Raw genomic sequence first — 13,153 nt, 5'->3', positions numbered from 1 at the left:
ACACAACCCTCTCTTTCCACCGGGCTATGATAATCCTGACTTCTTTAAATGGTGGTCAGACCACCAACTCCTTTTAGTCAAAGACTTCCTTCCTGGTAGAGGTCTCCTTTCCTGGGCAGACATTAAGGACAAGCACGACCCTCCCCCACAGGAATATTTCAGATTCCTACAAATAAAACATTGGATCTCTACCCTCATACGAGACAGAGAACTACTGTCCTCTTTCTTTGAGAATATGTGCCTTGGAAATCCGAGTGGCCCCGGCTCAATCTCCACAATTTACTCCAGACTTTCTCGCTTGGAGTCCGCTAGACTACACCCTTATATTTTAGGCTGGGAAAAAGAACTAGGTCAACACAAAGACAGTGAAGATTGGTCTGACTGTTGGTCCTGCATTGCTAGTTGCTCCACGAATGTATACGCTACAGAATCAGCTTATAAAGTACTAACTAGGTGGTACCTAGTTCCTTCTTGGCTACATAAACTATCCCCAGCTATCGATTCAAAATGTTTCAGGGGCTGTGGAAGGGAGGGTACAATGTATCATATCTGGTGGCAATGCCCACGACTTACCCGCTTTTGGAGCAGGACTTTCGGTCTTTTACAGTCCCTTTTTCATATCACTATACAAAAAGATCCGTGGATAGTCCTTTTTCACGGCAGGATCAATGGCCTCACAACAAACCAAGACAAACTTGCCTCCTTCCTCTTTTTATTTGCTAAAATGACAATAGCAAAGAACTGGAAAAAAACGCCCTCCAATTTTTAAGAGGTCAAAGCACGCATGTCAGAATTTATGGTTAACGAAAAGCTAACAAGTGTTTTGCGCAATACACATAACAAATTCCTTTGTATGTGGCAACCCTGGATTGATCTCGAGCATCCAGGTATAGACGCCGACTTGCTTACAACATATTGAACTCTTTTGGGCTACTTGGGACTCTATCTCCTTTTCTTCTCCTCTTCTCCTCCTTTTTCCTTTTCCATCTCTTTCTCTTTCCTCTCTCCAACCGTCTACCTATTATCCCTCCCACTTTTCCTTGGTCAAGGGGAGGGGACATAGAGGGAGAGTGGACAGCCTAGCCCCTCTCTCTCTCTCTCTCACTTAGCCCTGTTCGTGAAAACCGGTCCCCAGCACTGGTCGCTGTGGGACTTATGAAGACAATGTTTTATGTTTGCTGTTTATTGTTTAGGTTGTACATATTCAATGTTCTGGTTTGGTCTTTGTGGTACATGATGCCGTAGGCTGCCAGAGGGCTTCCAAATCAAGGTCTGTTTACCCTTGGTGCCCCCCTTATGTGGGTGGTATCTACTCTATTATATCATAAATGTGCAACTGTTTGATCTGTTCTTTTTATTGTTGTATTATCATAAAATCAATAAAAATATTGAAACCAAATAGCAGTGGCAACTCCCGGTTCACATTGGCGTCTGCCGGGGGCACGTTTAGTCGAGAGCTGCTGACTGTCGGCAATAGGGAATCACATGGGCTGTGCAATAAAAAGCAGCAGTGTCGCCTTTTTTTCACCACTGCGGAAAACCACACATTGCTCCCAATGCATTGCAATTGTGTATTGGGAAGCATTATGTGCATTTTTGCCTTGCGGAAAACACCCGGGACTTTTAGCAAGTGTGACCCTGACTGATCCCAGATAAACAAACAGCTGAAAGGAGCTGGATGGCCAACAAATGTTAGGGCCAAATAGCACAGTACCAGAGATGTGAACCATTGGACAAGAGATCAGAGAGCAGCAGATCATACCATTCACAAAAAGATTGTATGCAGATTAAATTGTACAGTTCAATACTCAGTACAGGTGCCACTCAAATTCAATAAAGTCCCACAAATTTCACAACTTATGTGTCCTCCACTGCAAATGTTTCAAGGCCCCTCTTCTAACATACCACAGTACACCTCCCCACATCCAATCAGAAGCCACTCACCAGATGTGATGACCACCAGAGTCTAGTAGCACGTTGGGGATATTCCCAGGTCAACCCCTGACCTCCACGATCAGATACAATCCACTTCCTATTACACTTTCAATATCCCGTTCATGGCCAATGTGGTAACCTCTAATAACAACTTCTCATATCGTAATACTGTAAAACCGTTTAATGGTATAAATGGGTATTGCACTCACATAAAATGACTTGTAAAACAGCGTACAGTTTTATGTATAGGCTCTCGGCTGTCTCCTCCCAACGTGCTGTATTTGAAGTATATGGATGGCTGCTGTGCGCACAGCCTCCATCTTACCGCCACCCAACACAGCTTTCTTCACTAGTACTCGTGCACTACTACCACATCTGGGGTCTGGATTGGGTGTGGTGGACTTGTGTACTGTGATATGCAAGAAGAGGTAACTTGAAACATTTGCAGAGGAGGAAAAGGACTTCATATTGTGGAATTCGTGGGACTTTATTGCTATTACATATGAACTTGAGTGGCGCCTGTACTGAGTATTGAACTGTTCCATTGTTAAAATGAGCACCAACAGCAAGCTGACTAGGTGCAAACGGAGGCAGCTAGTGCGCACAAATATTGTGTATTGTTGCAGTTTAAATTATGCAGCGGATCATACCATTCACAGTATTCCATAGCAAACAATTGGATTTTATCTTTTTCCTCATTTGACAGCAGTAATCTGAAACCTGATTGGTTGTTTGGGGTGCACTGTACTTTGTATGTGGTCATTTTGCATGTCTTAAGGTGCATACACACGTACTACTATAAGGAACGGGTGGATCGTTCAGAAACAATGTTATCAGTCTGCCGACAGACTGTACACATGCTCTACTATCGCTGGAACGCCGCCCAGTGGGAGGGTCTGACGGACCCGTTGTTCCTTATAGTAGTGCGTGTGTACGCACCTTTATACTGATAAAGCCTGAACAATATCTGCTTTATCTTTACAGGTCATCTCCCTCCTCAATGTCTTCACTCCTGATGATTCACTGGAAACATTTCAGACATTGTGAGTACCGTACATAACATGACTAAATGTCAACACAGTACAGTAAGCATCCTGTTACCAGTGCTAAACCAGGTGCTGAGTGCACTTTCCCCTCTGTTTCATGTGTTGGACAGGGTACTTTGCATGCAACCCTCTTCTTATTGATGTTGTGCATTTATTAATTTTGTTATTTACTGTATAGGAGACTTTGCAGTCGTTTATGTTGGTGTATACTGTATACATCATAACAAGATAAAGTCCTAGAATAACCTTGGGTGAAACCCTTGCAATGTATAGAAATCACCTGGAAATAAACTTGCAAATCAGTATAGTCAGGTGTAGTTAAACACCTGTTTAGAGTGAGACACACCCCTTGGCACAAGCCATGCTGGTTTATGGAGCTGACTGGCTAGCTGGAAGTTAGTTCCAGTTAGATGAGGGATGCAGATCATGGTTCTCTGAACCTACATTGTAGGTAAATATAGGACTACAATTGCCACTGTTGAGTCCCCAAGTAATGCTTGAAGAGGAACTCTGGGCCAAATCAGGCAAAAAACGGCGCTGGAAATGTGGGCGCAGGCGGCGCCGCCATAGGCTGTAATGTGAATTACAGCTATAGCGGCACTGAGTCAGTAATTTGGGTGCCGACAAAAGACAGAGCAATAGCTGGAAGTTGAATTACGCATTTTCCCATTGTCCATGGCGGCCTAGAGAGGGACTAATAATTAACACTGCCGGGACTCATGAAGGAGCAGGGTGAGCTGTTTTTCAGCTTTACCTTGCGCCCACATTTCCTGGCACCTAAATTACATGTATGCCTCTGGGCTTATATAAAATGTACCATACACATTTCTGAATCTTCTCTAACTAGGCTTATTGCATAACTTTTAAAATAGAAAGGTTGCAGATACATTAAATAGTTGTAAATGCCCTGATGGCGTCATCATTCTGACCCCACTGTAGTACGTGCATGAAAAAGGGGAGCATGGAAATTTGGGCACCCAATTTCGGCTCATAGAATATTGGTAAAATTTCTCACATACTATACGTTTCTAAAGTGTAAATTATCATAGTAAAATATCAGTAAATAATACCAATATTTTACTACACCCTACAACCCACCTTTAATGAAGCCTAACCTTAACCATCCGCCCCACGCCTAAACTTAACCATCCTCCCACGCCTAACCATAACCACTCAATCTGTGGAAGAGGAGGCTTTTCCAGAAGGAAAAGGAGAAGGCATTACCACCCGGGAGCTGCTGAGCTTTCAGAGGCAAGGGGGTGGAGAGCGGAGGAGAGAGGAGGAGTGGGGAGTGGAGTTTTAAAGAGAATCTGTATTGTTAAAATCGCACAAAAGTAAACATACCAGTGCGTTAGGGGACATCTCCTATTACCCTCTGACACAATTTCGCCGCTCCTCGCCACATTAAAAGTGGTTAAAAACAGTTTTAAAAAGTTTGTTTATAAACAAACAAAACGGCCACAAAAACAGGAAGTAGGTTGATGTACAGTATGTCCACACATAGAAAATACATCCATACACAAGCAGGCTGTATACAGCCTTCCTTTTGAATCTCAAGAGATCATTTGTGTGTTTCTTTCCCCCTGTTCTCATGCACTGAAGTTTCAGGCTGCTCGTTTCTTCCTGCAAACAGCTTTGCCCTTGCCTGTAATTCTTCAGTATGTGAAAGCCCAGCCAGCTCAGAGGAGGATTTATCCAGCTTGTAAAAGATAAGAGAGAAGCTGCTCTAATCTAAATAATACACAGGCAGTGTGCATAGAGGGGCCTGGAAGGGGGAGTTCATAGCAGAACCACAACACTGAAGTACTTGGCAGCCTTCCAGACACAGGCCGACAAGTCTGACAGGGGAAAGATACATTGATTTATTACAGAGACTGTGATAGTAGAAAGTGCTGCAGTAAGCTAAAACACATTAGAATAGCTTTTGGAACTTGTAGGATGATAAAAAACAGGATGCAATTTTTGTTACGGAGTCTCTTTAACATGCAGAGAGGTGGAGAAGCAGAGCAGCTTGCTTATGTAATGATGACAAGAAGAATATGGCTGCTCTCATTTGATCACAGGAAGAAATAATCATATACAGTTGAAGCTGTTTGCAGCTAGATTTACTGTGTAAACCATCTAAACTTTAGAAAAGATATATAGACAAGTTACTTGCTATAGTTAGTTTTTTTATCTTGGATACACTTTAAACGACCACTGTTGCCAATCCGCCGCCATTACTATAATGTTGGGTCGCTGCTTTAGGCACCATTCAAAATAGCAGCTTTAGTGTGAATTTTTTTATTTATTGGGCTCCCTTAGTGTGAAATTTGCTATTTATTGGGATTTCACATTATAGGATAAGAGAAAAGAGGCACCCAGGTGTGATAAAAAATGTTAAAATCAGATAAAATCGAAAAAAATAAGGTGACTTACCTCAAAGAAGACAAATTCACGTATAAGAGGAATTTTTATTATGCACTGGCAACGCGTTTCGTGGGTACAATCCCAATTCCTCAGGCCAAATAACAATGCTTAAAATCATTAATCAAGGCGCTTAGTGCCACAGTACCAACAACATACAAAGATCAATAAATTATTACACCCATACATAATAATGCATACAAAATTAACTGATTTGGTCTCATCTGTCAAGAACGATTTCTAAAATCAATATAATAATTGATAACATGAAGTAGGAGTACAATAAAATGAAATAAAGCATAGGTCCGTAGATCCATACAATAATTCACCACATTGCATAAATCTACATGCCCAGTTAACATGCTACGCTCAATATCACACAAACATCATGCATTAAAAGATCACAACAAAATTGCATAGTATATGGTGAACACTATAGGACATACTATAGGTGTTATTTATAATGGCACTTAAATGTCTGCGCTCAAGTTTCTCAAGTTAGCAGACGCCCAAATTCCCCGCTCCGATTGTATTGACCTAGCAGCAGAGTTGATGTTGCCTCCAGCATCAACTGCTTGATAGACACAAGGCTACACCTCCCACAATGCCTAGCTGTGACTATTCATGATGCATTCATACTATGCGTGTTGTGCAATAATGTAAGTTTTAATCGCACAGCAATGTGCTGCAATGCTCCTACAATGGGCCCATTCAATCGGTGCAATAGCACCATGGTACGTCCAGCTCCATTGCAATAACACAAGCCGAGCTGTGCGCTACTGAACAATGCACACGTTACACCCATGTTACTAATGACAAGCGACGAGGTACTGTGGGTTGCAAGGCGCACGTTACCAGAAAATGGTTTGATGTGAACTTACTCTAACTGCTAATGCAGAGCTGACAATGCTGAATACCAATGGCTGATGCTACTTTGTACTTCTGTTGGCCATACTATGACAATCCTATCACAATACAAGTAATAAAGTCAGTAGCTCCCATTGTAATACCAAAACAGGAAGTGTGGCCAAAGGAAATTTCAATATGATAACCAAGCAAAGGTACAAACAATGTCTTCATGTGACTTTACACGTGTATGGGTACAACATGTCTTTGTTTACATTGTGCCTGACGAGCCTCTGTAAATACTGTACATTTTCCTTTCTGTTTTTCAAGCATTAATCTAAGCAGGAAAATACATTGGCCTCAATTCACCAGAGGAGAGTTAGTAAGTGATAAAAGGTCGGTATTTTACCTCATGCGGTATTTTAACTTTTTATTTGCAATTCACCACTGTGCGAGGATAGTTAGAGGAGTGTTCGATAGCAGGCGATAATGGAGCGATATGGATGAGAAAACCGAGCGAAAAATGGTCGGTAGTTATGCGGTGTTAATGATTTGCATTCAATACTTAGCCGCTCTGGATGCTGGAAGTAAAGGATTGTGGGTAGGAGGAAGAGGTTATTACCAGCACATGACCGCAGAGGGTTTCCCTCCCTGTTTTTTGACCCCCTCCTTCCATTACAAATCACTCCCTCCGTTCTGCATATTAAGCAATATTAAGCATTTACAATATTAAGGGGATGGGTGGTATTTGGATATATTTTGGCACTCCCTCCTCATGAAAAGTGTATTCAAATTCCTCCTTCGTTTCACCCATCCACTTACTATTCTAAATGCTTAATATTGCTTAATATTGTAAATGGGCTGCTCTCTGGTGCCTGAAATATGTACAGTATAAGCTGTTACTGTGTGCTGCTAGTAAACTAGCTGCAGAGAGAGCTGCAGCAGCTGTGCAAAAAAACACATATCGCCAGGTATATTTAGGTGATAAATAGATCTAAAATAACGAATGGTCACACCCCCTTTTTTCCCTGGTGAATTGTGATTTTGAGAAAAAATAATGAATAACTACCGACTATTTACCACACAAATTTCGCACAAATTTCGACCTGTCTGTATTTCAGCCCATATTCCGGTTGAATTGCTATTTTGAGTTATCACATGAGGCAAATTACCGACCATGAATAGTTCGGTAACCTCTGGTTCGGTAAAGTGATGAATAGTTCGGTAACCTCTGGTGAATTGACGCCATTGTCATTTTGCACCTACAGTATATGCACCTTTTTGTGCCAATACCAGTTTGAGGTACAACAATCCACAAACCCCCCTCCCCCTTTGTACTTAGCGAATTGAATCTGATTTCCTGCCTCCAATAGTTGGAAGAGTCATTTTCATTTCCGGTTTAAACTTTGCTCATCTGTAGTTATGATATAAATAGATCAAGACCAAAATGCAGTCGTTGGTACATCTGCATAATGGGAACCAGCAGTGTAATCCACATATGCAATATCATTGCAGCTACCTCGTTATGCCTTTCATCCCCCTGGACTTGGCACGCCTCTTGAAGTTGCAGAAACTAAACCGAAGTCTGATTGCCTATCTCCTCTACCAGATTCTGCGGGGCCTCCAGGTGAGGAACTCTGGGAGTATTGTCATATCTATTCGTTATGTTTTCCTTTAAAGAACTAGCATCCAATAGGTGTAGGAAACACTTCCTGTAGTTACACAAGACTTAGGCTCCCTGCACACTGCACATCCGATTTACGATTCCGATTTTCCCTGAATGCTATAAACAGAAAAAGGCAGAAAAAAATGCAGCATGCAGTAACGATTAAAAATCAGAATTGTATGTATAAAACAAATAAAAATCGGAATCGGAATCGCATGCAGTGTGCAGGGAGCCTAAAACCCTTTTCGAGCTCATCTCCTGCTGTCGATCTAATATACAATCGAATAGCATTGTTATCAGTAGCATAGTAATCAGTGTGCTCCAACATTACCTTTTTTGTGCAATGAGGTTTATTTAGTTTAGAATATTGTCATGTTTATCACATGATCAGAAGCAGCTGTTTTCATGCTTTGTGGCTGCTTCTGATGAATTGCATCAGCCTGCTGTAAAGACTGCCAGAAAGAAGGCACAGACTGAATGTCTGTGAGAAGATTGCAGTTTATAACACTGTGACAGTCTGCAATGCAGGGATTTATACGCAGGTAAATCAAGCTCTGTAATATAATGAGGTGAGAGATGTATGGAGGCTGATATGTGTATTTCCTTTTAAACAATGCACATTGCCTGGCTGTCCTGCTGATTCACTGCCTCTAATACATTTAGCCATAGACCCTGAAACGAGTATGGAAATTAGATGTTTCCGACAAAAATCTAACAAGATTGTTTAAGGTGTGTGATTCAGACACTACTGACCAGAAAGATGAGCTCAGGTTTGAATATGGCAGAGAAGGAATAAAACCTTTGTTCGTTCGTTGCGTTCATGCTGGGAGAATTCCCCTCAAATCATATCCCCGTCTTCCCCTGGCTCCCTGTCACCTGTTATGAGTCTCTGTGGGGAAATACACACTAATAAGCCATCCAGAGCTCCATTTACTTGAAAAGGGTTCTTCTTACATGATGCAAATGGACCGGTGGCCATTACAAAAGTGGCGAAACATAAACCATTGATTTGCATTGTGTAGTGGATTGCCTCTTTAAAGTGGTTATCTGCACTAAAACTGGCGAATCAACACCCTTGTTCCTTACTCTGCTACACTGAATACAGCAACCAGTTTTTTTTTGGGCCCAACCTGGAACAGGGGAAGGGGGAATGGTGTTGTGGGGAAAAATTGGTGTGGTCGTGACATGACGCATGCGGAGATAACTGTAATGTAACAGCGTAACTCAAATTAGAAAACATTCACAAAACACGAAATGCCAAATGATGCAACAATAAGCCCAAAGTAGTAAGTGCAACCACTATGAGCATGAAATAAATGCAGCAAACGTTATCTCCAACACATGAAATGCAGCAAACTTGAAATGCACCAAACATTACCTCTCACATGTGTTAGAATGCAGCAAATGTCACCTCCCACACATGAACTGTGGCAAACATTATCTCCAACACGTTAAAATGCAGCAAATGTTACCTCTCACACATGAAATGCAGCAAACATGTGAAATGAGGCATGTGCTACCTCCAACACTTGTAAAATATATAAACAAATAGCCCCATAAAGGCTTGTTCACACCTAGGGCGTCTTGTGGTTTTTTTGAGCGCTGGAGATTTTTAAAAACGCTCTGAAATCGCTAGTGCAATGATTCCTTATGAGAGAGTTCATATCAGCTCGTTTTGTCCGCTATCCGCTTAGCAAAGTGCTGCATGTACCATTTTCGGGGCGATTTTGCTACAATGGAAGGTATAGGAAAAGAGCAAAATGCTCTCAAATCGCTGTGTCTGGCGACTGCGTTCGCGCTTTTATGAATAATTACATTGTATTTATTCATTTTCGGGTGAAAGCGTTAACTTCTTAACTGACTTTAGGAAGTGAAAAAACTGAATCGCTCTGCAAAAGTGCTTACAAAAGCGCTTTGTACAAAATTGTAGCGTGCAGTGGAGCGCCGGGAAGGGGAAGAAAAAAAACAAAATCGCTGGCGTCAGCAATTTCGATTTTAGATGTGAACAAAGCCTAAGTGTCCTTTATAAATAGCCCTCTAAGTGCCCTGAATTCACCCTGACTGCATGTTTGTTGAAGGAAGGTGATATGTGAAGCCAAAATATCAGCATGTCAGCCATAGAGCTGGTATTTATGAAAGCATATAAAAATGACATCAGGGGCGTAACAATAGCCCACGTGACACCCACCATCATGGGGGGCTGGATGCTATGTGGGGCCCACTCTTGTATGTAATGCAGAGTACCAGCGGCAGTGGAACGTTATACATTACATGCTTCTGGTAGTGGGACAGGTCCTCTTAGTCTTCACTACTGTTCCCTGTACAAGCACCATGCAGCCAATCACCATATGGTTTCCGTCCCTGTCACATGACATGCATGGACAGAAGCCGAATGGTGATTGGCTATACAGTGCTTGTACACCGAAGAGGAATGAAGCGGACCTGTCCTGCCACCAGAAGCAGGTAATACATAACACCTGCATAATGTACAGGGAAGGGTTACATACAGGATGGGGTGAAAGATGGAAGCCCGGACAACAGAACTCTCTTCTTAATTCTGGTTTTCTTTAGTGGTTGTCTTTTCCTGTAATTAATTTGGTTATAAAAGGAAATTGATCTCAGTAGAGTGTTTACAAGTACACATGAAATGGGTTCATTATCGAGGGAGTCTCACCAAATATGCATTTTTATTAATGACACAGCTGTTCCCCATAGCACGCTAGGGCCTGAGGTTCTTGTGGGAAAATAACAAGAGAGATATTGTCAGGGGAAAGTAGAGGACAAGCAGCATATTACAAAAACACACCAAATCTCAGGGTAGTGACTCGCAGCGTTCCCTTGCGACTTTCTGACAGCCTATTAGCTGTGCTTATAAATGGCGCTGCCTTGCTCGTCTGTCGTCCCTTCTTATCAGTAGCTCCAGACTAATACTATGTAAATAGCCAGCATACATGTGCATACACTGTACAGGCCTATTTCATTTATGAGTCTGTGACAAAGCAAATACTCAGCCGTCATAATAAAACCAAAAGCTAATTGTGATTCAGAGATAATAAAACCAGTCGAATCACAAAAGTCTTCCTAGTCCTTGATTAGCTGATGTGAAATAAATCAAGTGTCTGTGTAAAGAGAAATTCCACAAGCATGTTTCAAGGCGGTACAAATGCTTTTGCTTTTGTTATTAAAAATGACTTTTTTATTTCACTCTGCAGCCAGCTATGACTTTCCAAATCTGACTATAAACCCAAATTACGCGGTTTTTCTGGTTAGCCATCTGTACTCCGTTTCGCATGAAAATTAGCTACACAGATCAAAAAAAATTGTTGCTTGATTTCTACACCTGCACAAACTGAATCACTAGCAGGAAGCTCCAACACTCTTAAAGAGAATCTGTATTGTTAAAATCGCACAAAAGTAAACATACCAGTGCGTTAGGGGACATCTCCTATTACCCTCTGTCACAATTTCACCGCTCCCCGCCGCATTAAAAGTAGTCAAAAACTGTTTTAAAAAGTTTGTTTATAAACAAACAAAATGGCCACCAAAACAGGAAGTAGGTTGATGTACAGCATGTCCACACATAGAAAATACATCCATACACAAGCAGGCTGTATACAGCCTTACTTCTGAATCTCAAGAGATCATTTGTGTGTGTTTACCTTCTGTCCCCAGCTTCTCTCATGCACTGAACATTACAGGCTTCCTGCAGACAGTTCTGTCTATGTCGTTAATTCCTCAGTATGTGACAGACCAGCTCCTTTCACAGCCTCCAGAGGAGGATTTTTATCCAGCTCTCTTCTATCACTGATAAGATAGCAGAGAAGCTGCTGGCTTATGTAAATAAAACACACACTGGAGTGTGCATAGAGGAACAGTTCAACACTGAAGAACTTGGCAGCCTTCCAGACACAGGCCGACAAGTCTGACAGGGGAAAGATACATTGATTTATTACAGAGATGGTTATAGTAGAAAGAGCTGCAGCAAGCCAGATCACATTAGAATAGGTTTAGGAACTTGTAGGATGGTAGAAAAAAACGTTGTAATTTTTGTTACAGAGTCACTTTAAAGTGTAACTGTAGAGCATAAAATCAAAAATGAATTCTTTATTTTTATCTGGTAAACAAGTAATAGGGAAGCTAACCAGGCAATCCAAAAGTTAAAATCACTATTACTTTTCTTGTTGATAAAGGATCATTCCCCAGTTTACCTCACTCTTATTTGGTACACACAAAATTTGGTACACAAAACGGAAGTTGCAGGGATAGGGTATGCTGGGTTGTCCTTTTTTGCTGCTCTACTTCCCCTCAGACTTAACTAATGAAGGGCGGGCAAATCAGGCAGAGCAGAGTAAGGGAGGAAATTACATCAGGATTGGCTTCAAAATAGCCACAGTTAATATGAAAACTGTCTAGAATAGGATTCTCTGCTTTTCCTTTATAAAATTCATGTAAGTAGAGCAAGTATTTATCTACTTATATATGTGTTTTTTTTCTGAGATAGTATGACTGACAGCTCCTCTTTAACCTCCCTAGCGTTCTGGACGAGCTGTGCTCGTCCAGAGACGCTAGAGGGCACCGCTCAGGCCCCACTGGGCCGATTTGAATAATTTTTTTTAAAAAACACGCAGCAAGCACTTTGCTTGCTGCGTGTCCTACCCGATCGCCGCCGCTCGCCACCGATCCGCCGCTACCCGACGCGAAAGAGGGACCCCCCCGCAGACCCCATGCACAGCCTGGCCAGTCGCCGCCAGGCTGCACTTTGGGGTGGATCGGGATTCCCTGTGACGTCACGACGTCCATGACGTCGATGACGTCACTCCGTTCGTCGCCATGGCGACGGGGGAAGCCCTCAAGGAAATCCCGTTCAGAACGGGATTTCCTTATGGGCGTGATCGCCGGTGGCGATCAGAAGGGTGGGAGGGAAGGAGCTGAACGGGGAGAATGATGTAGCTAGCGCTAGGCTAGCTACATGATATTAAAAATAAAATCGAGCGGCCGCGGGAGGATTTTTTTCGCTCGATTTTTTTTTTATATCATGTAGCTAGCCTAGCGCTAGCTACATGATTCTCCCCGTTCAGCTCCTTCCCTCCCACCCTTCTGATTAGAACGCCCAGCAGGTTAAGGTGAGTACACGTGCACTAGAAGCCTTTTCTAAGCGCAAGTGATTTGATAAAGCTCTTGCTAATGCAATGCTATAGGGGATTTTTATATAATTACATCGCTCAAATGGGATCACACTATTAGAATTACATTA

At 42.1% G+C, this 13,153-nt stretch overlaps 1 protein-coding gene across 1 annotated transcript in view; it reads left to right on the top strand.

Annotated features, from left to right (window-relative positions):
• LOC137532950 (mitogen-activated protein kinase 12-like) overlaps positions 1–13,153 on the top strand; it is a 74,471-nt gene that overhangs the window by 23,578 nt on the left and 37,740 nt on the right. Inside the window, exons 3-4 of the mRNA XM_068254004.1 lie at positions 2,920–2,978; positions 7,749–7,860. Of these exons, the coding sequence (XP_068110105.1) occupies positions 2,920–2,978; positions 7,749–7,860 (171 nt within the window). The remainder of the gene's footprint in view (positions 1–2,919; positions 2,979–7,748; positions 7,861–13,153) is intronic.

Source organism: Hyperolius riggenbachi, chromosome 9 (genome assembly GCF_040937935.1).
Source record: "Hyperolius riggenbachi isolate aHypRig1 chromosome 9, aHypRig1.pri, whole genome shotgun sequence".
NCBI lineage: Eukaryota > Metazoa > Chordata > Amphibia > Anura > Hyperoliidae > Hyperolius > Hyperolius riggenbachi.
Note: the sequence above shows the minus strand (reverse complement) of the source record. Positions and strands in the feature narration are given on the sequence as shown.